Source organism: Styela clava, chromosome 2 (genome assembly GCF_964204865.1).
Source record: "Styela clava chromosome 2, kaStyClav1.hap1.2, whole genome shotgun sequence".
Taxonomy (NCBI): Eukaryota; Metazoa; Chordata; class Ascidiacea; order Stolidobranchia; family Styelidae; genus Styela; species Styela clava.
In genome coordinates, this window is record NC_135251.1 from 29,599,846 (window position 1) to 29,623,156 (window position 23,311).

The window sequence follows — 23,311 nt, forward strand, 5'->3', positions numbered from 1 at the left end:
TAATTATCTGGGCCTGTAAACCAATATATGATAACATGGCATCAATATAATAATATTATTACAATACAGCCATGACCATATCTTAGTTATAATTTTTATTATTAATTCTTATAAAACTAAAGACAATAAAATCAAATAAAGACAAAAAATAACATCATATAATTTTTTTTTAAATTAACTACGGTATAACATGCTGATCAAACTCCTCTCGCTTACCATTTTTTCTGTCATAATTTCAAGAGCCTCTTTAAATTGTTCCATGGTAAGTTTATTTAATGTTCTTGAAAGACTTTTTGGATCTTTAGAAACTTGATCAGAATCAAGTAATATCGCGAGTTTTTCTGATGACATTTGTTGAATTGCATCTTTCTATTAGAAATATATGTATATATACCATTAGAAAATGATTATTTAATCTAAAACAAGTTGATTTTTGATAACACTTAACTTTTTTAATTTTGCCAAGCCAATCAATACACTTGTGTTTTTATCAAAATAACTTATGTTTTTAATATGGTGGAAGTACATACAAGCTGCAAACTATGCTCAAAAAGTGGAATTTATCTAGGGGCAATATACATATTACATAGGTACTCTATTGCAGGGCTACTGAAATGGCAGAATCCGGTCCGAATTTGACCCGTCTGAGTATTAACTAAGGACCGCAGCTGCTTCTTGATTTGGAAAGCATCATTTTTTTTATTATTTTACATTTGTGATGTAATGCATTTAATCGCTGAACCACTGAAAAATTGTAGTTTATCTTAATGTTATTTTATTTATCTTAATGTCGCTTAGAAAAAAATCTTCTTTCTCTAAAGCTAATATATTCTTAATTTTCAGTCTTAAAGGTGATTTGAGTTGCTAGAAAGCTTTTTAATATATATATTTTTCAAATTTCTTACAATCCTAAAGGGTAGAATATTTCATATTTATTTGGAAAAGTCAGTGGTTAGCTACCATGTTTCCCCGAAAAAAAGGCTGGGTTAATTTCAATTTTCTTCTGAAAAATAACACTAGGGCTTATTTTCGGAGGATGTCTAATATTTTCATTAATAAAAAAAAACAAAATTACGAAGTAGAGAGTTACGAAAGTCTTTTTAAAGTCTTATTTTCAGGGTAGGTCTCATTTTCGGGAAAAACAGTAGACAACTCAAATATTGTCATACCATTATCAAAGCGTGATATTTCTCCCGTATTTTGGTAAACAATGCATTTTGGAGTTTTGCTTGCATATTTAAAATATAATTTTTAGAATGACCGGACCCCGATAGTTTTTGGGGTTTGTGTTGAGTAGCCCTGCTCTATTACATAGAATGTAATATGAGATTTGAAAAAAATGTTTAGCATTTTTACAAAAACAAATTTAAACTAAACACTCAAATATTATTTCATCCAGAATAAAAAAGATCCTAAATATGTCAGAAAACCTCTAATATTGAATAATTCTTCTAGGGATTGTAAAAGAAGCATCATAAACATCAATCAGCGTTTAATATATTATTTACTTTAAGCCCTTGTAATAACTTGAGAGGAACTTTGCCAATATCTTCATCAGAAATATCATTCAATGAACTGTCACCTTTCATTACTTCAAGGATTTTTGAATTATCAGCTGCAGCAGAGTTTATCCTGCACAATTAAAGATAAGAATTCGAAATAAAGAAGTGATATTCAATTATAAAAGGTAAAGATTATTTATTTACCGTAATAATCAATTTATTAATAAATTTATTAGAAGTTAGTAATATGCAATAATAGACTGTGACTGCTAGCTATTGAAAAGATGAGAGCCACAAAGTTACTTACATTTCGACAACTACACGATCATTCAAAAATCTTTTATCTGAAAAATACAGTTACGAACATCACTAACAAAATGAAAGTCTGCATTTACATTATATTTGTGATCCAGAATGTTTATCAAGGTTTTGTGGTTCAAGTGTTACAGACCAGTTTGTTAAAACTGATTTAGTCTAAAATCTCTGAAGAGTGTTACTTGTTGTTCACTATATTTTTTACCATTACTTGCATCTAATGGGATATGGGCTTCGAGCACAGCAGCTCAAGCAGGGTATTGATTTTAAAAAGGATAATTTTGATCTGTAAGAGAATATTACATGGATCTAAGTTCAAGTTCATTTTCAAGTGACATTTCCCGCACCAAATATCTTAATAGACGAGGAATAAAAACAGACATTCTAGTTCAATGTATCAACCAATATATACTGATTAGGTTTAGATCGCCCTATATAAATATTTATAAAGCAGAAGATCTTATGAGCCAATAACAGCCCCATATTTGGCACCGCTTGCTATCACCTGATTTTATTTAAATCAGTATGTTCAGATCCATCATATTATGACGTTGCTTTATAATATTGTTACATAAATTTGCTATCAAAAGAGTTTTATCTATCATATCATCGCTGAAAACAATTTAACAATAGAAAATAATACCCAAGAAAAAACTGGCCTTTAACTCATGAAGTTTTAATAAAATATTTTCTCTTAGTGTCGACATATTCATTTGTGCAATTGTATGTATATTCATGATGCAAATTGAATAAAAATATGACAAAATGTATCATTATCATAATTTTAATGTTTTACTAAACATTCGAATTAAACATAACAAATTTATCATTTCTATTTTCGAAATGAAATATTCAATTCGAGGTACCGGTAATACCAAAAAGTATTGTCAAATTTTTCATTAAGTATTGAGGATAAGTTGAAACTGTGCACACCAAAAGTATCAAGATCCTTTTTCGTCAATCCTCCAGCCAATGGTGGGGGTTCTGGACGTTTAGCCTCTGAAACATCTTTCAATCCAAATGCTTGTGATGGTTTTGTCTTTGCTGGTTTAGGTTTTCTGAATGGACTCTTACTTGGCATTCCACCTCCCCTAAAATGTCAGAAAATGAAAATTGCAAAGCGACTAGCTTAAGTAATAGCACAACAGGAAGCAGGATATATTGCAAGATAGTATAATGTAGAGAGATACTGTGCATTTTCTTCTCTATTCATCATTGCTATTGCAAACATTGTCATCTCAACAATTGGTATCGTATAATGAAAAATTATACTTTTTGCTTTAACAATACAGTCCATCACACATGTTTTCTCTCTAAAATGATTGACATACATGGCAAGAGACATTTGCAACTTTTTCATCATCTCTTCCATCTGTTGCTGAATGTCCATCATTGCTGATTCATCAAAACTTCTTGAGAAGTGAATAAATCCAGCATAGATACCTGTATTAAATTTTATATACACTTAATATAATTATCTCGTTCCATTTATAATAGTAAATGTACCGTAATTTCATTAAAGTATATTATGCATCAGTGGTCGGAAAAATTTTGCCCAAATAGTAAAATGGAAAAGGTTTCAAGGTCTAAAAATTTCATTGTGAATTTTAAGTTTAACCACGTAATAAACTTGTTAGGGAACATTTAATTTGTTTAGTTGAAATGAACGTAACATATGATCGTTTGATATATGAACAAAAACCACCTAGAAAAAATTCATATGTAATGTTGTATATAACTGCCATATTTTCAATTTATCGAAGGCCGACTAGAAAATGCTCAGCAGCTCACGATTGGCCTGCGGCCCACAGTTTGCCAACCATTGTTATACTTTCATATCTGACCGACTTTAGGTACCGGTATATGGTGTTTGCCTGTTACTTAACTTCCAGAAAATTAGCTTTGAAAAGTATTGAGTGAGAGTATTATTAAACATTTCATTTGACAATCTGCTGGAATTTCAAATTGCTGACAGTTAGTCAGTTAGCATAAGCAAGTTAATGTGCGTCTTAGTGATTGAAGTATACATGCTGCATTATGAAACATTGTGATGTAGCATTTACATTCAATGTTTCTGCAAGATATTGGGAAAATATTATTAGGCCGCAGAAAAACGAAAAAAATTTAATTTGAAGAAAACTGAAGTTTTCTGAAAATGCTTTTAATATTCTGGATCAATGAATAGTAACAATTTAATCATCCATCTTGAAGGTTGACAAATTTGAAGTAAAATAATGATTTTTGATAAGCTTTAGCTACATTTTATTTTATATATACAGTAGCAATTAAGTAATAAATAACATAATATGATCAAATATTTCATGCATTTGATGAATGCACAAACTATATATTAACATATTCACCAGCATTTAGCCCAAACGAAGCTGCAAATATGGCATTCTTAGTTCTGTTGCTTAAAGTGTTAAAAATATCTTGTCTTTGTAATAATGTTCCTGCATTCACTGTGCCGAGTCGAGCATATTGTTCATCATCAAACCCAGACTGTAACAATATGAAAAAACATGGACAAGCGAAGTAACGGAACTGCAAATAGTACTACTACTTCCCCTCAACTCAGTGTAGCACAACAGTTGGCGCACCATGCCGAGCGTTGGGAAGCTACCTGCCATCGCACTTCTGATTATTTCGAACAGGCTCACAGGTTTAAATCCTGTTTGTGATTGGAATAAAAGGATTGCTGGACTGGACTGAAATCGGCTTTCTCCCACAGGATAAAATTGAAAATCCTATCCTCTCTAAAAGTTATTAAATTACAACCAGACTGTCCTATCTAAGGAATTACTTTCCAGCCAGTGATTCCCAAAGTGGGCGATATCGCGCCCCCGGTAGTCGAAAACGATACAGAAGGGGGTGAAAAGGTTGTTAGGGGGGCGAAACCTGTTTTTGTTCGGGTGGCTGGTGTATTGTGCACTTGATCACTGTACTCTGCGTGCTTTCGCAGGTTTGAATCCTGTGGGCGATAATCACACGCGAGAAGATTGCTGGACTCGTCCCCGCCTTAAGGTAGTTTGCGTAGCCCAGCAACCTACGACCCACGGGCCAGATTCAGCACGCGACGCTTCACTGAATTATCGCGACAAAACAGCGGTTTTAACGAAGAATTAATTTTATAATCTTTGATCGAGGAGTAGATTATATTTTTTACGTAACAGAATTTATCGCGAGACACGTTTAGACTAAATTATATTATAACCTAACAATTTAGTGAACAGCTAGCTACTCGTTTAACGAGCCTACAATTCAATTATAATTAGACAAATGGCAACACGCAGAAAAGTTGATGCTGAGTGCAGGGGTTTAAAAGCGCAGAAAATATTCAAATGGAGCTCCTTGAGATGCAATGCAATGAAGGAAATAAAATTCATATTCTATTCGAGAGATGCATCACTGCTTGATTTTTATAAAAATATATCTTCTTGAAGAAAATCTCTATCAAAATTTGACAAACCGTGCAAAAAAATTCACTCCGATGTTTTTGGAAGTACATATGTATGCGAACAATTATTTTTGAAATTGAACTTTTCAAATAACAAGCAGAGAACTACGATTAGTGATGCCCATTTAGAAAATGTTCCAATCTCGGCTTCATTCAGTGTGCCGCCGATGTTGAAAAGCAATCGAGCGTGATGCAGCAACAAGACAGTGTCACATTGAATGTCATTTGTAATTTTTTCTTTTTATAAGACGACTGAGTTGAGTATTAACTTTCAAAAAATATGTGCGGCCCGCCAAGACTTGCAACCCTTAATTTTGGCCCGCAAGCGACAAAAAGTTGCCGAACCCCTGGAGTAGCCGATGGCCAGTTACGGCTTCCCCCACCATCAAGTGCATGAATCTGAAACAAATAAATGGCTGATTAATTCTACGAACTGATGGCCGTGGTTCATGATGAGGAATCAAAGATGAATTTTACCGAAGATCATTATGATGTATTTTGGTACAGGTCATCAGGCAAGTACCTGGTAATTTTTGCAGAGGTAGAACCTTGGATTCTTTCATTTCTGACCTCTTATATGGTGGAAAAGGGGTTTTCAGCCGTGATACTATTGCTATCAAAACAATGAAATAGCCTTTCCATTAGTTTGAGATTGTGCCTGATGAAAATGTCACCAAATAATAAACGAGAATATCGGTCAGAGACCGAAGACTTATCGATCGAAAGTTAGGGGATCCCTCAAAACAGCGCTCTTACTCCATAGTGACACCTTGTGTCCCATCACTAATTAATTAATAACTCGCTAATTAAACTCCAAAATCCAAAATCAATAGGCTTCTGGTACGACATATGATGAATGCACATGCAAAATCTGGAGCAGATTCAATCTCGCTTTCGTGAGATATCGCGTGCATCTAACAGACAAACAAACAAATAGACAAATACCTATCAACATACTTACCGATTAAAATCGATAAGTAAAAACTCGCAGAAGACCAACAAGCTCATCCATCTTATTAAAAAACACTATGAACTATGATTTGTTTTCTTGTTTATTTGGTCATTTTTTATAGTGCCGGGGGGCGATGAAGTTGTATAAATTACTGTAGGGAGGCGATGGTACAAAAAAGTTTGGGAACCACTGTCCTAGACCTCTAACAATATTTCATACTGTAAAAGCGTAGATTACCGTAAATAACAAACTCACAATAATACGGGAAGCTGGAATAACTTCAAGAGCTTGATGGGGAATAAGATTGACATCTTTATCATAAGGTGAAATAACTCCATCTGAATTGGGTTTACCAAACTTAACAAATTCATTCGCAGTGAAACCGGCTGAAATAAGAAAATTGAATATACATTTTACCTATATTGTACCAATGAACAATAAGTTGCTGAAATTGAGAATTTACGGTTCAGTGAATTTACCTGCTAAAATACCCATCTCTTGCAGAACAGAACCATCAATACCATTGAATATTTTGTCAAACTTCGATTTGTATAAATCAATTTTAGTTTGAGAAAAACAACGTAATTTCCCAATTTCTCTCAATGCAAACCTAAAAATATGTAAAGCTAAGATAATGATGAATGTCAACTTTCCAAGACAGAACAATTCATGGCTTGGCCCACTGTTACTGGTTGAGCATAATTGAGACAGATATTAGAATTGAATCTAATGGATGACTATTGATATTTCAGGAGTATGAAATATTTTTGCGACCTTCTGGAAAATAGCTTTATTAAGAGGAGGAGGGCATATGAATCATACCAAAATCATCATATAAACAAAACAATTTTTTTATGTTATTCAAAGTATAACCTAAAAAAGTGCGCATTATTCATGAATATGGTTTCCTTTACTATCTCACTTGAGAGATTCTGCAGTAAATTCATCCACTTTGAAAATATCCAATAAACAATGCATGTTTCCGATGGCAACCAACTCAACTCCACTGAGATCTCCAATATTTCGGTCACCAAGGTACATTTCCAATACTGCAGTAACCTTTTAAAAAATACGCAAATATATAGTAAAAATAAATACTTTCCTTGTGTGAGCCATACAATGATATATACAACCTTGCAGACCTGTTTTATATGTGGCTGCATTTCTAGACTATTAATTTTTCTAAATTCACTAATGCATGATATTATAAACATAATGTTGCAAAGGTTGGAAGATTACAAACATGAAAAGAAGTTGTGTTCTGCATTTAATCACACCGGGTGAAAAGAAATGGTATACTTAATTTTCTATAATACTTGAAAATGTTGAAAAATTTCCTAATAGGAAGAAATATAGGTATATAATCATGTAGGGGCAACATCTCTAAATCATAATAGAATAGTTTTACTGAAAAAAATTGCGTACTTGTGTTGCTTCTTTCCAATCTGCCCGTCCTAACACGGCAAGTGTTTCGAGTTTTGTGATTTCAAATTTATTTTCGATTTCAGTACCAGTGAATATCGGAGCTAGTCTTCCCATTTGTTGGAGTAGATCATCAGAATACTTGGAGATACCATTCGTGGATGCATACTGCAAAAAAAATCAGTCAGGTGACACATGTTATATTTGATGTCATTCCATAGCCACATTCCAGGTAATGATCAGCTTTCTGAGGTAGAAAATAAAAATACTGTATTTTCTAGCCAATAAGCTGACTTTGCAAGAAGCCTAGGTCAATGTTTGCACAAAAAATGATGGTTTTCCCAAATTAACGCTCACGCTGAAAAATTGTGTTACTTTTTCCTCCATCTATCAGTTAAGCAGAATTTTTTTTATTGTTTCTATTTTACTCATTTGGTATTTTACTCATACCAAAGTGCTTTGTTTTCATGATTAGCTACACATGACAATATCGATAATTGGTTTTGCTTGTGATGCACACATAAATGTGACAACGTCAAAGTTCAAATTTAATAAAAAACAGCAGGATTAATTCAGATTTTAGTGTGAGAGAGCCGATTCATGAAAGCTGATTAGAAGCCAACCCCAGAAAAAAGAAAATAAGCCAGGCCATCCAATAATCCAACCCCAGAAAATCAGCTTCATTAGCCGGAAATTATGGTAATAATTTGCTCAGAACAAAAAGCAAACCATCTTGGTCGGTAGTAATGAAAATGCTGCCTGCTGTATTACATTCCCACAATGTTAATGAAATCGCACAAAAATAAAATAAATAGCTTACAGAAGTTATCTTTTCTTTCAAGGCATCTTCACTGGACGAGGATAATTTTTTGTTCATCCTACCATACAAGCCAAGAGCTGACATCAACAGATCAGAAGACACCAAGTCGAATGCAATATAAGGTAATGCACCCGGTCCAAGAAGTTCCAAATCATCCAAAGTTGGAGAATCTGGAAAAAATTATTGTTTGTCATGATTAACTTTGTCAAATAAGACATGTGATTGTGCGGAAAATATGACTGTAGGAGTATTGTGGGTATAGAATAATTCAATGCTGCATAGAGTTTGAGTCATGTATATCAATGTGGTTGACATAAATGATTCATCAAAGATTGAACTACAAACGAAAACAGGGTTTTTAGGTTTATATATTTTTTAATATATTGGTTGACAAATATAATATTGCAAATTGACATTTGTCTTTCAGCTTTACTGGGGCTGAATATCATCTGAATGGCAGCGTTCTCATGTTTAGTTTTGCATGAGCGATGTTCAGTTTGATGTAGTGGTAGTGTTGACTGTTGATCAAAGCTGATGCAGAGAATAATTTGCATTGCGCACTCGGAAGTACAGCCCATAAGAAGTTGCAATAAATTGGAAGGGACTCTTCCAAACCTTAAAACACTTTATCTTAATTATATACAGGATCAGGACATCAAGCATCAATACCTATTTTGGGAGCTTATCGAATGCACAGTTTAAGAACAATTAATACTATAGATAAACCTACCCAAACTCCACACAGCTTGCACTGCAGTTTCAAAAAAGTCTTGTCGTTTGAAAGGAGTCCATGATGTATTGAAGACAGGAGGTCCGTTGTCTTTCTCCTCGCCCATCATACCTTCAAACTTATTTAAAAATATTGAGTATTAAAAATACGCACATCATTATACAACTGATAGTCAAATGGGTATATCGTGGATTCAAACTTCATGGAGATGACAATATCTTAAAAAATTGGAGACAGTAATACACCACAACATGCATTGTGGAACGTGTGATATTGGGAAGTTCAGACAATGTTAATTTAAAATTTTCGATACCTTGAAAAGAGAAGCAACATCAATCATATCACTTGTTTTATCTTCAACATTATGTTTCCTCTCTGGGGGTGGAATCATATAATCATATGCAGATATGAAAGTGTCCTAGAGACAAACATTAATTGAAAGTTTTTTCTTGTAAGATTTTGAAACACTCTTATCTGTTTGACTAATTATATCCATAACAAGGAAACTTGAGCAACTCATGTTACTGCTTCTGATAGATATATGAATTCTTGAAACTATATTTTCTACACAGATTAAAGAGGACTCTGGTTGTTGTAAAATTTACTAGAAAGTAGGATTAGAAATTTCTTTTACTTCAATATGAGCAGACTGCATAAATATAAATTGAGTTCTCCTGAGTAGGCCCAGCAGCCTAATAAATATACCATATAAATATTTCCGATCTGTCATATATATCTTTATATTTACAATTAATAGAATATTGCACAACAAAAGGAATAAGACCTTTGGTATACTATTCAGTGTAGATTTTGAGAACGTTGACACCAAAGGTCCTAAAGTCTGTAGCGTCTCTGTATCCCAATTTTCTGACTGACCAAATTCATTCAATATTTTTGTATGAATTTCTTCAAGTGTTTTTTGTTTGACACTAAATTAATAATCATGATTAATTGATTAATATTTATCTTCTAAAAAACGACTAACCGAAATCATGCATCCTAAGCAAAAATTTCAATTCTCTAAATGATTGTAATAAAATTTATCAATTATAATAAATTTCCTCTCGCACGGCATGTCCTATTCCAGCTAATTCTATCCAAATAAATTTCATTTAAAACTTGATACAGTATATGCATACAAATACAATGATACAAAACTTACTAATTTAAGCAAGACTGCATTTGAATCAACAGCTCAGAGAATTCTGATGGGTCCAGATATTTAACTTGAATGGGTGTTATCATGCACAAAAGCTTTCCCATCAATTTAAAGTTATCTCCAGGTAATTGATTCATCATATCTTTCATGAACATCATTCTTTCATCGTCATAAACCTCAGATTGCCCGGTATATGAGGTATTGATCATTCTTGCAACCTCAAAGCTACTTGTACTATCATAATTAGACATTGTCTGCATATCACCAGGAAAGAAATCCTCATTTCCTCCAAAATTCATATCAAATTCTGGCGGGGGTCCATGATATTGTCTTGACTAAAAAAGTAGAACTCACATAATAAAGAATTGTGTACTTTTAAACATAACAGGGCTTTTGGATAATTTAGAAAATCTGTTTCGATGAAGCGTAGCGAGTGATTCAGTGTAGATATTCTCAGATTTGAATTTCTCGTTACTTCTTTTCGCATGTACTGTATATAAAAACAGAACTTGGTATAGAACATTATCCCAAAATGAAAGAATGACCATGCAAGACTAATTGGCACTCTAAAGGTATGTGTACCATTATGGAGGTACCGGTAACTAATATTGTTCCCCTAGTTTACATCAAGTTGTATAAAGGGACTGAAACCTATGGACAGGGGGTATTTTTACTTGGCTAACACAGACAGTCCCCGAAATCGTAATGGAACTAAAATAAGAAAAATTGTAATAAAATTATGGCCTAACCCTAACTTGGTACACACACTACGGGAGTACTGATTAATCAGCTGTGAATTGCTGAACTGTTGAACGAGGAATTCGACAAAGTTTTATTTATTGAAATCATATTTTAAAATAAATGAAGTTATATTTACCATGCAATAAAAAGCCTCTATAGCAAGTTCCTCTAATAAAATTCTACCGGCAGCATGAGGCAGTAATTTGTCAAGTTGACTCGAAACACGTTTGTAAAAATATTTGCAATCACGAATCCCACGTATAGTTTCCGAACTGTCAATATAAACCATAAATGGTATATACTATATATCACACTAAAACTGTCCAAAAACGTGCATAAGATTCGATGTGTTAGTTTTTTAGTATGTGAAAGAAATTGTATGGTGTCAAAATTTGCTCTCTGGCAATATTCAAACAGATATAAACATAACATAGTTTGACAAATATTAAAATTTTGTACTGTAACACGCCCATGAAAGATTTTTTCGATGCTGTAAAAAAAACTTACGGGAAAAAAACTGCAAAAATAGGTGGTATCTCAGTGGACATGATATGTGATATCATCTCAGGATTTTTCTTATATTTACTTTGCAGATGAAGAAATATTTTAAGAGCAACACATTCAGCCTAAAATAAAAAACATAAATATAAGGTTAAAGTGGTTCCATTACATTTGAACCCACGTACATTTGAACCCATGACGATTGCATCTGCATACTATTGCACCTACAGAAAATTTTTTTGTTTTACGGATATTTGAACCCATACTAACTTAACCCATGGGTTTTAGCACCCGCATATAGATTGAACCCGCGGATATACACATGGGTTCAAATGTACTTGGGTTCAAATTTACGGTCACCGGTTAAAGTATTTATTATCAAATTAGAAATACAAAAATTTTAAAAAGTATTGGAAGCTGATAAATAAATCATGTAATGGGAGCATGCTTTTTAAGCTAAATGTGGATGTTGATACAATTCAAAATAAGTTTTTATTACAAAGAATGATTGAATGTTTTGAAAAAAATATTGTTTATCAGTAATGTTCTGTCAATGCATTATACAAGGGTTCATCAAACTGAGCCATTAGCACCCCTAGGGGCCACCAGCAAAAGCCTTTATGGGATACCAATTGTAATGACAACATTAATTTAAGGTGACGTAACTGTGATTTGATAAATTTTTTGACTGTGATGTCATAATTATTTTGCTTCCGTTTGTTGCCTAGACTAATAAAATACATGATGAAATGATGTTAAAAGCTAGACTGAGTATTTCTATTGAAGAGCAGGGAACCACTGTATAAAAGCTTGAAGAAACATAAATTCTACTTTCAGGCAAGTTGGTAAACTGAAATATGGGTAGGTTCAAGTTCAATTTCAGTGAAAGTTCGATGGAATTTTTTTTTTCCATAATTCCAGACTAGAAATTTGTTTAGTCATATATCTAGCCCTGTCTAATTTTTTATCTGAAAAACATCTGAAAAATAAAATAATCATCATTCTCCTTACCAGGTCAGAAGGAATTGATCTTCCAATTTGATTTCCAAGAGCGTTAGCAATCGATATCATAGATCCCAATCTCATCCTTCTAACATCATGACAAGTTAAACTTACTGCTAGTTTCCCCATTTTTCTTGAAACAAAAATTGATTAAATTCATAAACACTCTCCTTATTATAAATAATAGCTAAAAACAAGAGATAAATTAAATGACTGGGAGGGAGGAATTTTAAGATAAAGAATCATACATAGATAGCCGAGGTATATGTGTGAATTTTTTTCAATACACTTTTAGCATTTACAACTTGCAACTACACAGTAATTTATGATGATAATTTTCAAAACAGGTAAGATTTATCATGTAGAATATATTATAAAGAGTTGGAGACTAGATACCATACTAAAACTGTCACCATAAGAAATATTCTAAACATGACATGATTATTTAAATATATTTTAATTTAACACCTAGCCTCAACTGCTGTGATTCAAAGCAAATAAATGTGGTAGTAAGGTAACAAAATTATACTTCTTGAATAATACACTTATCCAACATCTATGAAGAGGCCTGTTCCAATGCATAAAAATGACCCATGTCACTAGCATTAATACTTTTATAAATGACCTGATATGTATTGTTGGCATCAATTATTGAAGCCTCATAATGTTGATTCAAATAAAAGTATTACCTCACATCATTCAATGTTACAGATCTTGAACTTCCAAGAAGTCGAAAAGCCTGAAATATGGTGCAAAATCAATAAAGTCATAATTGTATTGCTAAAGTACAAAGTGTCTTAATGGCACAGGGAGTTGTACATTATGCTGGCAAATGTGAAGGAAATATTATATAAAGAATACTTTTCATCTTGATGTAACAAGCTGTCATGAACACAGTCAAACAGCCTCTGACTGAAGTCCTTTTTGTAGATGAGGTTTACAATAATAAATACTATTATGTAAAATTACTTAGTCACCACATAAAAAAGGCCAAAAGAGAAATCCATCTATTCAGTGGGAGCTACAAATATATTTTTGCAATGAAGATGCTAAAATTACCCCTTGTTCATCAGAATTAATCTTTAAAAAAGAAAATGGTGGATGAGCAATATATATTGTAATATCATAGAAAATGATGCAGATGTATATTGATCCAATATATATGTTAATAATCCCGAACTAGAGTGCCACATAATAAATATACTCCACGTTGAAAAACTTGAGTCATGTTTTTCAGAGACTCAAAGTAACTCTGGCTACCTGAGCAAAATAACTCAACTAATGAAATATAAGTTTATTTCGACTCCATAATCAGCAATAGACGATAAAATAATTGAAAAAACAAAATAAATAAAAACTGATTATAGAATCGGGAAAGCAAACGAAACCTCAAGTAAGGTTTGAAGCGTACCGATTTTAGGTGGGAAGGTATTGATAAAAGGAATAGTATGTGTTCGCTCACCCAAAAACTCAAGTTTACAAAAAATGTGATTTATAACATCTACTCATATTGTATTGAAAATGGACTTTAGACTAGACTTGTGACTCTGGAGTGCAATCACTCAACTTGAACTTTAAACTTGCCTTGACTAACAAATAGGGGTTTAGGAACCCAAAAGCATGAGCTCATTAATGAAATATGAAATTATGAAAAAAGGGTCAATCCAGAAGGGAAGAAATATATTGACACAAAATACTGAAGTTCTCTTGAAAAATACAATAATATATATGTGCTTAGTTTCTAGATGCATTTACCACACACAACTATATAGTTTAATAGGCAATAGTAATAACCCCTGTAATATAAAAAAAACCTCGGCAAACTAACATTAACCAGTTGTAGGCTTTTGGGTAAAGTTTATCAATACAAAGCATGATATTATTGAGTTATATTTATTCTTGCCAACAAAAATCTAGAGTAAGTTATGATCTCGTTTCATACTTATATAAATATTTAAAATTACTTGATCTCGCTTCCAATTCACAGATGTGATTGTGTTCCGAAACGTTTCATTGGCATCAATATTTATTCCATCCAACTTGTAACTTGGAATTGTTGAAGTGAGTGATTTCAACCGGCCAGTATTCTCCAAAAATCCAGCAAAATTCCCGGAAAGCTGAAAAAAAAACATTTTATACAGTGTCTTCTAAAATGGTTTACAATTTCACTACTTTGAAAAAAGGCAATATTTTTCAAAATTTAGACATTAGAATTATATCTATTTTCTAATGCTCATTTTTTTTTTAAAACTGCAAATTTAAAGTTTCTCCTAATACTTCACTAATTATTCAATTTTAAGTATTCACATATGCTGAAAATGAATCAATCATTGTAAATAAAAATATAACATTATCATTTATTGCATGAGCAAGTACCTTGTCAGCAATTGCAACTCTATTTATAGGATGCATTTTTTGAACAGCTCTTGGACGTTCTGTGACAAAATTTGTTAAATTTCCCCATGATAAATCCTTAAAAAAATCTGCTGGTAGTTCACTTGCCAGGCCTCCAATAGACATGAGTGAAGTGTAGGAATCCTGGATTAGAAAGATACATTGATAAAACTTAAAACTTTTTTTGAGGTGGTAGTAACCAGTAGATGAATCCCTATTAAATTTAATTTTTGGGCAATGGACTTTCTAAGTTTACAACATCCACAATATTCAGCTGAATTTTAATTTTAATCAGTTTTGATGATATGAAATACTTACCATTACCACGTTGCTCTGGGAAAATAGAAAATGAAATAAATGGACTCATTTGACTGCCGCTACATTTCTATCATCAACCCTAAACAACCAGAAATTCTGTGAACCAGTATGAGACTCTGAGGAGTCCAGCAATCCTCTTAGACATAATCCTCCCTATGTATAGATACAATGAATCCTAATTTATCGTACACTTTCTCAAAAAGCTATCCAAAAATTTTTTAACGTCGGTACATCTTTAAGGTAGTGTAATTATTATTCTTAGTTCTACATGCATCTGTTTATGCTGACAAAAATATTCCAGTTAACACATTTACAATCAATTGATAATAATCTTCCAGCATGTTTCTTGAAAATCATTAAAGTATACCAGCTTTACCAATTAATTTAGCTTCGATCTATATTATTTTTTAACAATGATATATTCCTATGACTTACAATTCCATCTCCCAGGATCTTTCTTACTGCTTCTTTTTTCTAGAGAGACCAAAACATAACTGTTAGTTACATTGATCAAGCATGATAGGAAAGAAATGCAGCTTAGATGAAACAATAGGAAAAAAAGAAAAATGTTTACATCTTACCTGATGTCTCGTTAAATCATCAACATCTCCAAATTTACCAAATTCTTGAATCATTTCATTTGATGTTTTTGATAAAATGTTTTTAAATTCATCACGTAGGTTGACTAATTTTCCTTTATCTTTTTTGTGTCTACCTCCATATCCCTAAAGGAAAAAAACATTGGTTCACAAAAATTGAAAAAGGTGTGACACACATCCAAATTTTTCGAAGAGAAATTGGAATCGATTCACATATTTTATTTCTTTTAAGGCTTCTGAATAACCTACACATATTGATCATTTTGTACAGGGTGGTCCAAACCCAGGCCCGCGGGCCACAAGTGGCATCATTGTCTGTCGCCCACATCGCATTTGCTGGTATAAGGTAACCAAAAAATCGCAGTTGGTGTTACTTTGTCTTTAAAATAACTATAAAAATCTTATGACATATTGCTACATCACTAACGTCATTAAAATGGCTCTAGTCACTACTGAAGCCAGTCAAAAAAAAGAAGTGATATTGGTAGTGTGTTGAATCGTGGGCTTGGCTAGTCTAAATTGTTAACTAGCTCCAGTCATTTATTCGATTTCGACAGCCCTAAATCATTTCGAACTTCCACAAATTGATAATAGATATATTTTCCTTGGAAAACATCCGCTATTGATATCCAATAGGGTTCATATACAATTAAAAATCAAATGAGGAATCCATTAGCTTAGGTTGGCTATGCCTGCTGATAGCTGTTATAGTCCCAACAATAGGCTTCCTGTCGCATCGTCTTTTTGTAACCAGTTTAAACAGTAAAACAAAAATTACTGCCTCTATGTCAGAAAATTTAGTAAACATCATTTGATGTTGCATATATAATACCCTCCTGTACCTCGCATTTGCTGAAATTTAATAGTCAATAATTTCACAGTCATTTGCATGTCGTTTTGTGAACATGAGTTTATAAAGGAAGCTGACCAATTCAAACAGATTTTTAAACTTGATATGAAAAAAGAAATACTTTTTTGTAGAAAAAAAGGGTGAGCCACAATGCTGGGTATGCCTGCAAGTAGTGTCGATGCCAAAAGAATATAACATAAAATGGCACTACGAAACATGCCTTAAATATCAGTATGGCCCCAGGTACAGACAACATTGGACCACCCTGAATTTGTACATGAGCTAATCGTATTATGCTGAATACAATATGAATTAGAATATGATTCACTCATGCCTAATAGGACTACAAATATATATCACTATTAATTATTATAATTTGAATTATTTTGGGAACATAACACTGAATTTTTCATTTCAGTTTATTCTGCAATTTTGGATACTAATCAGATAAATATTTTAAAATAAAATTGAGAGTTACCTTAATCCTGTCCAAACCTTCATCAAAGAGTTGACATCTTCTGTTTCGCATGCATGTTTTTGCCTAGATATATATATTGTTGTAAATAATAAAATTATGATTTGAAATCAGAAACATAATTCTTAAAATAATTATTATACCATTTCAGATTTTAATTCTCTCATTCGTTTCATTGTGGGATCACAAGTATCTCTGATCACAGTTACGCTATCATCCGAAATATGTACAACTTCTCCATGTGCTGTATATCTACGCAAAGCACATGAAACTGGACCCAACCTGGTGTAAACAATAAAATATAGAATTGAACACAATTTTTGAGCATATGATAATTAATAATATAAATTTAAACATTTTCAAATCTTTAAATTATGTTGCATATTATAGAATGAACATACAGTTATTGAAAATTGTCCACTGAGGTCTATGGAATAGTTTATCACCTCCCTCGACCAGGGTTTTCCAAAATGTGTGCTGCGGCACTAAAGGTCTTGAAAGTATGCAGCTGAGTTTTCACAAAATCATTAAGATTATTCCACGATAATCAACAACAACATAACAATTGAAAAATGAAACTCTCATGTGGCTGTTTGTTTAGTGGTTTCAAATTTAGAATTTAGAAGGAACATGTCACAATTAGTTAATAAATTGTGATTGCTCAACAAATGGATCACACTTGACAATGGTAGATAAATATATTCATATTATAGAAAAAAATCAAACTTAATGAACTGTATTGTTGAAATCATACTTTCTAATTATATCTGTATTGTTTACTTCTGTGTAATAAATTGTTGCAACAGCAGCTAAAGAATCAGCCACTGTTTTAAATCCTGGTAAAATAGGAAGAAAATTATCAGCAAATGTTTCAGTCAAATTCGTTGCCTGAAAAATAAAAAGACTTCTATCAAAACAATTTTAATTATAATTTCTAATAGTGTGGCTTCAAACAGGTTGTCAATTTAATTTAAAAATGATAACATTTCTTTGGTATAGAATACTGAGTAGTGTAGTCTGATAATCGTACAACTCAAATTCAAATGTTGTAATGTGTTTTTACAACATGCTACGATCGTTATTGTTGCCATTTATTATTATTATTATTTTTTCGATTGAATGAAGGCAATAATTTGGATGGAACAATACAATGACACATACATTACTTTGACTAAATCTCTGGAAAGCGGAATGTGGAAGAAAATTGATCAAATATCCTGCACGAGAAGCATCAGATGGGGTAATTCCATCTGCATATTTTTCTTGCAATATTCTTCTTAGTTTCATCAATGATTTTGGATTTTTTGAGAAGTGACCTAATGATGACGATATGCATTCCGAACTGAAATAAAAAATAATTTGAAAAACATTAGTTACATCAATTACAGAAGTAAAACAATTTAATGTCTACCTAGATTATAACGAATAATATGAAAATGCCGAACTAGGGAGCATTGTTTCAGTTTCTGGTAATTGTTAGCTGAGTGTGAAATGAACATCACTGCTGAAATGTTCAGGTCTTTCAAATAACATAAGCAAGTACTGCTATTGTCTTGAAGTTGAAGATATCAAATATATACTCACATCTCAGCAGCAGCATCAAGAATTGAATCTTTGAATTCATCCAGCACATAGTCAAATATTCCTGCAGGACACATCCACTCAACTAATGCACCAGGTGTGTTTAGGTTTGAGATAAGGCTTTGAAAATCACTGTTGTATGTGCGACGAGATATATCCTTGTTTATTATTTCTGCCATCCAAGGATTCATTGTGAATGTGCCAGCCGACTTGAAAAATGAAATTCAACTTGATTAAAACTTTTTGGAATGCAAGCTTGAACTGAGACTTGATATTTATAGAGAAGAAAAACGTTTCGTAAAAAATATGGCAAATTAATTGTGAATATTGAATAATAATTTCGTACTTTCTATCAGAGCTGAAATCACTGTGTACCAAAAAATGCGCAGAATCACATTTTCCAATAGAATTATGATATGTGTCAGATTTTACTTGAACAAGATGTCAATGAAAATTGAATAATTTATCAAGAAATAGTAAATTTTAAAGGAAATACTAAATCTGACTCAAGCTATGAACAAACCAAATTTTGATAATGAAAGACATAATCCAGAAAGCTCTGTATCCACATAACATAAAATAAGAATACCACTTGGAATAAGTTTATATTTCCTAATTGCATTTGCCTATAGCTTTGTCTATTTTAATAACACATTTGAAGTGTTGAAATGGTTATTTTCTCTGTCATCACAATCATCTCTCTCAATCTTCCTATCAACTCTACTATCAGTGACATTTTATATCAATTTTTTTAATTTTTTAGTATTTTATTTGGTAGAAAAACTGGTATGTATCGTGTGTAGAAAAGAAATTTTCAAAAAACGCTCACATATCTTTCTTTAGCTTTAGTTATCAATGGTTGTATATATTGATTTGATAAACCTTCAATGAAAGCAGCAAACTTTGTATAATCAGATTTTGGCCTTCCATTCTCTAATACATCTAACATATTGTCATCTGTGAATCCATCTTTGTTCTAAAAATTAGTTTTTTAGAAATTAGTCTTAGTTTAATTATTAGGTTACATTATTGAATGCAAAAAATAGTACAGTTATAAAGCAATGCATTACATCTTGGTCATAGACAATAATAGGATTCCAAGCTGGAAAATATTATAGACGGTTATTAAAAATTTAACATTCACACACTTTTCTTATATAGAAAGTTTATGGTTTATTTGGGATCAGAATGTAAACCTTAATACGGGTGTCATCCAGCTACAAATTGACATTTATGAGTGGAACCTAGCTATACTATGCTCCGCCAATCAGTGCCAAAAACGTTTTAATAATTTTAAAACACTGAAGGTTCAAAATGAGTGTATTTTTAAAAAGCTACATACCCAATGTTTGTCCTAATATTCATGATCATTGTAGCATCATATTTTATCAATAACATTGTTAACATTTTTCCTGCTTACAAAAGCATAAAAACGAATTCATCTAGTTTAAAAGTAAACGAAGTGCTGTCAACAATACCTTCAAATTTTCAAGTACTTGCATGGGTAGTTCTCGTAACGTTCCAACAGCCAAGTCAACATTGTTAGCGGATCCTTTCAGATAGTCGATCACCTTTGTGTTTCCTGTTCTACTGGCATAGCTAATGCTAAAAATGTGAAAATATAATGTTTAATGTCCATCTTTTTCTCTAGTTTCTTTTTCTCTAACATTACATTGCTTGAAAATTCCAATAACATGAATGTTACATAATCCTTTTTTGTTGGTATTCTACTGAAACTGACTAAAATACAGACAACAGATTCACACCTTCATTTAAAAAAACTGATGAATACTAATGTGATAGAAAAAAACTTACAAATCAACCATAACAGGATCCTCCAAAAGATTGGGAACTAAAATAAAAAATTTGAAACCATAACCATTCAACAGAAAACATTAGTTTACAAAGTTTAGAAAATAATAAGATAAGCATTGTTTTCTCTGAAGTAGGAGAATTCTAAATATTCAATCAAATGATGCATGATGTTTTGTCGTGACAAATTTATTCAAACAGGTACAGGACTGTCTCATGATCTGAATCCAAAAAAATTACTTTTAGGGCAATCATTTACTTGTATTAATAATAAAAAACATATTTATTCAGTTACTGATGAGTTAAATATTACTAAAATAAACTTCTGAAAGTATCAATGTTTCCATTGAAGTAGAAGAATTCTGAATATTCAATCTTAGGATGCATGATGTTTTGTCGTAGCAAATTTATTCAAACTGGTACAAGACTGTCTTGTGATCTGAATCCTAAAAATTTACTGTTAGAACAATCATTCACTTTGTATTGGAAATACAAAAATATATTCCTTTGGTTACTGATAAGTTAAATATTACTAAAATAAACTTTCGAAAAAAGTTTCGTTTAATGGAAGGACTCAATGACTTTCATCCTTGTTAGTTAGTTCACTTACCAAAGCTAGTTGAAAAGTCGGATGCGGATAAGCCATTCGGAAGATCAACTTTAATTCCTTCTCCCTCGAAATCCCATTTTTCATTGAAGGCATTTCCAGCTACAAACTTCGGTAATCCAATTTTAGACCAAGATTCATTTACTGAAAAGAAAATTTTCATTCACCACTTTCAATAAAGTATAAAACCTTAACATTTGAATTATGGTACGTATAAAACTCCAATTTCCCAATGATAAATCTGAAAATAAATATTAGGAAAGTGTTCACAAGCATGTATGAATTATGAATGAAACAAAGACAAGAGTTAGGTATATTACGATATTATGCTATTGATGCAAGATACAATTTTGAAGCAGGATTGTCTATTGTTAATCAGGAACAATTTAAATTGCGATCAAATTCAAATGAAATGTGTTATCGTTTTAATGCATAGCACTCTTTTTCAGAGTATTCATTCTAATACTAAAAATATATTATGTATATTTAAAACTATGAATTGTATAAAATATGTTACCCTTAGTATGGAAAGGTGGGTCCCAATCGAGTATTTTCATCTGAGGCATCATCATCTTGCTCAACCGTTTAATTTCAGAAATTACTGTGAATCGAAAAATATACTAGTCAGATCATTTCAAGGCTTATTGCCTAATTCTAGAAGGTAATTCGGGTGTTCAAGTTGAAATAGCTTCTGGTATAGTGGCTCGACAATTATTTCGGATATGTATTTTAGTTATTATTTTTAGTATGACACAAATAAAAAAAATGTCAGACTACCACTAACTTGGCATAACTCCTCCCATGCAATTTTCCATCTGACTTTGTACTTTTCTTGACTTCATCATTCTTTTATAACTCATTCTCCCTATACAAGTTGACAAAACAGTTGTGTAAATATTATATTATTACAAACGAAAGCTTAAATGCTTTATATATCTTTAATTGATAAACTTGCAAAATATTTGCTCATTTACAACTCTGTAAACAATGATTGTAAAACACCTACTGGATGAACCTGCTTTCCACAGAATCTCAAATAAGATATAAACACAATTTTATTGAACGTTTGAAATTATTTTTTACTTGAAAACAAGTCAATATCAATCGTGTGAATGAGAATTATTAAAGAGAAGAATCGGTAAAATATATTATTATAGTTGGCCAACAGCGGCGTTACATATAAAAATAGATACCAATATTAATAACGATATTTATAATACTGGCGGTAAGTAATATTTAAACCTGTTACAAAAGTGGAAATTTATTATCTTAAAGCAGAGATTAAAGCTTATCTTAAACAGGATGACCCCAAAGACAACTTTCAAGTGTCCAGTGCGACCCCAGATCAATATATATATATATTTTTTTTTTTCATGAAACTTTAGTAGAGCTTTTTTCACTGGACTTTTGAGTTTGGTCATGTGGGGGTATTAAGTAAAAAAAGCTAAAATCAAACAGTGATGTCACAATGAACACCTACATTTTCTATAGCTTAAGCATAGAGCGATGCCTATGGGCCTGTTTTACAGTAAGCCATAGTACAAACTGCTAAATTCAACATGGTTTTTCAAATCTTAGATGTTTTGTACATCCACCCTCTACCATACCTCAGCGACCCCATGTGTCCCTACTTATTTATCATCCCGACCCAATTTGGGGTCGCGACCCCTGGTTTGGGAACCCATGTCTTAAAGTGATGTTGAACAGCATAACATGCAGCAAACAACTACCGTATGCTGTGCAGATTTTTCAGGCTTTTAATCGCCATGCAGCTAATTATTTTCACCTTTTCTTCCAGTTGTCATTGAGCTAGACTTTTTCTTGATAGTCACTGGACTAACATCGAATGTTTTTCCTTTTACATTCGGTGCGAAAACACCCCTTGTCATAGCTGGAAAAAGTCATAAAGTGAATTATAAAATTATTACCGTACATATCGTTCATTCAAACATCAAAGTGTGCGAACTGCAACAGCCTATAAGTATTTTGAATATGAATATCCTGGATACATGGATGTTTAAATAAACTTTTCATAATAAATTTGCTTCAAATTTATTTTTAAATTTATAGAATG

The 23,311-nt window shown here is 32.0% G+C and overlaps 1 protein-coding gene across 1 annotated transcript in view; it reads right to left on the reverse strand.

The window, feature by feature from the left end:
- The window catches only part of LOC120336470 (uncharacterized), a 50,209-nt gene that overhangs the window by 15,883 nt on the left and 11,015 nt on the right, over positions 1–23,311 (reverse strand). The window contains exons 15-49 of the mRNA XM_039404154.2: positions 23,024–23,128; positions 22,022–22,102; positions 21,755–21,838; positions 21,241–21,381; positions 20,634–20,670; positions 20,297–20,423; positions 19,648–19,794; positions 18,822–19,027; positions 18,399–18,579; positions 17,992–18,125; positions 17,381–17,519; positions 17,241–17,303; positions 15,895–16,038; positions 15,749–15,787; positions 14,978–15,139; positions 14,566–14,718; positions 13,291–13,340; positions 12,611–12,734; positions 11,606–11,724; positions 11,235–11,370; positions 10,361–10,692; positions 9,983–10,127; positions 9,512–9,616; positions 9,199–9,316; positions 8,469–8,638; positions 7,652–7,816; positions 7,149–7,285; positions 6,706–6,836; positions 6,482–6,612; positions 4,181–4,319; positions 3,149–3,260; positions 2,751–2,908; positions 1,810–1,846; positions 1,509–1,632; positions 217–369 (exon numbers count right to left, since the gene is read on the reverse strand). Of these exons, the coding sequence (XP_039260088.2) occupies positions 217–369; positions 1,509–1,632; positions 1,810–1,846; positions 2,751–2,908; positions 3,149–3,260; positions 4,181–4,319; positions 6,482–6,612; positions 6,706–6,836; positions 7,149–7,285; positions 7,652–7,816; positions 8,469–8,638; positions 9,199–9,316; positions 9,512–9,616; positions 9,983–10,127; positions 10,361–10,692; positions 11,235–11,370; positions 11,606–11,724; positions 12,611–12,734; positions 13,291–13,340; positions 14,566–14,718; positions 14,978–15,139; positions 15,749–15,787; positions 15,895–16,038; positions 17,241–17,303; positions 17,381–17,519; positions 17,992–18,125; positions 18,399–18,579; positions 18,822–19,027; positions 19,648–19,794; positions 20,297–20,423; positions 20,634–20,670; positions 21,241–21,381; positions 21,755–21,838; positions 22,022–22,102; positions 23,024–23,128 (4,529 nt within the window). The remainder of the gene's footprint in view (positions 1–216; positions 370–1,508; positions 1,633–1,809; positions 1,847–2,750; positions 2,909–3,148; positions 3,261–4,180; positions 4,320–6,481; positions 6,613–6,705; positions 6,837–7,148; positions 7,286–7,651; positions 7,817–8,468; positions 8,639–9,198; positions 9,317–9,511; positions 9,617–9,982; positions 10,128–10,360; positions 10,693–11,234; positions 11,371–11,605; positions 11,725–12,610; positions 12,735–13,290; positions 13,341–14,565; positions 14,719–14,977; positions 15,140–15,748; positions 15,788–15,894; positions 16,039–17,240; positions 17,304–17,380; positions 17,520–17,991; positions 18,126–18,398; positions 18,580–18,821; positions 19,028–19,647; positions 19,795–20,296; positions 20,424–20,633; positions 20,671–21,240; positions 21,382–21,754; positions 21,839–22,021; positions 22,103–23,023; positions 23,129–23,311) is intronic.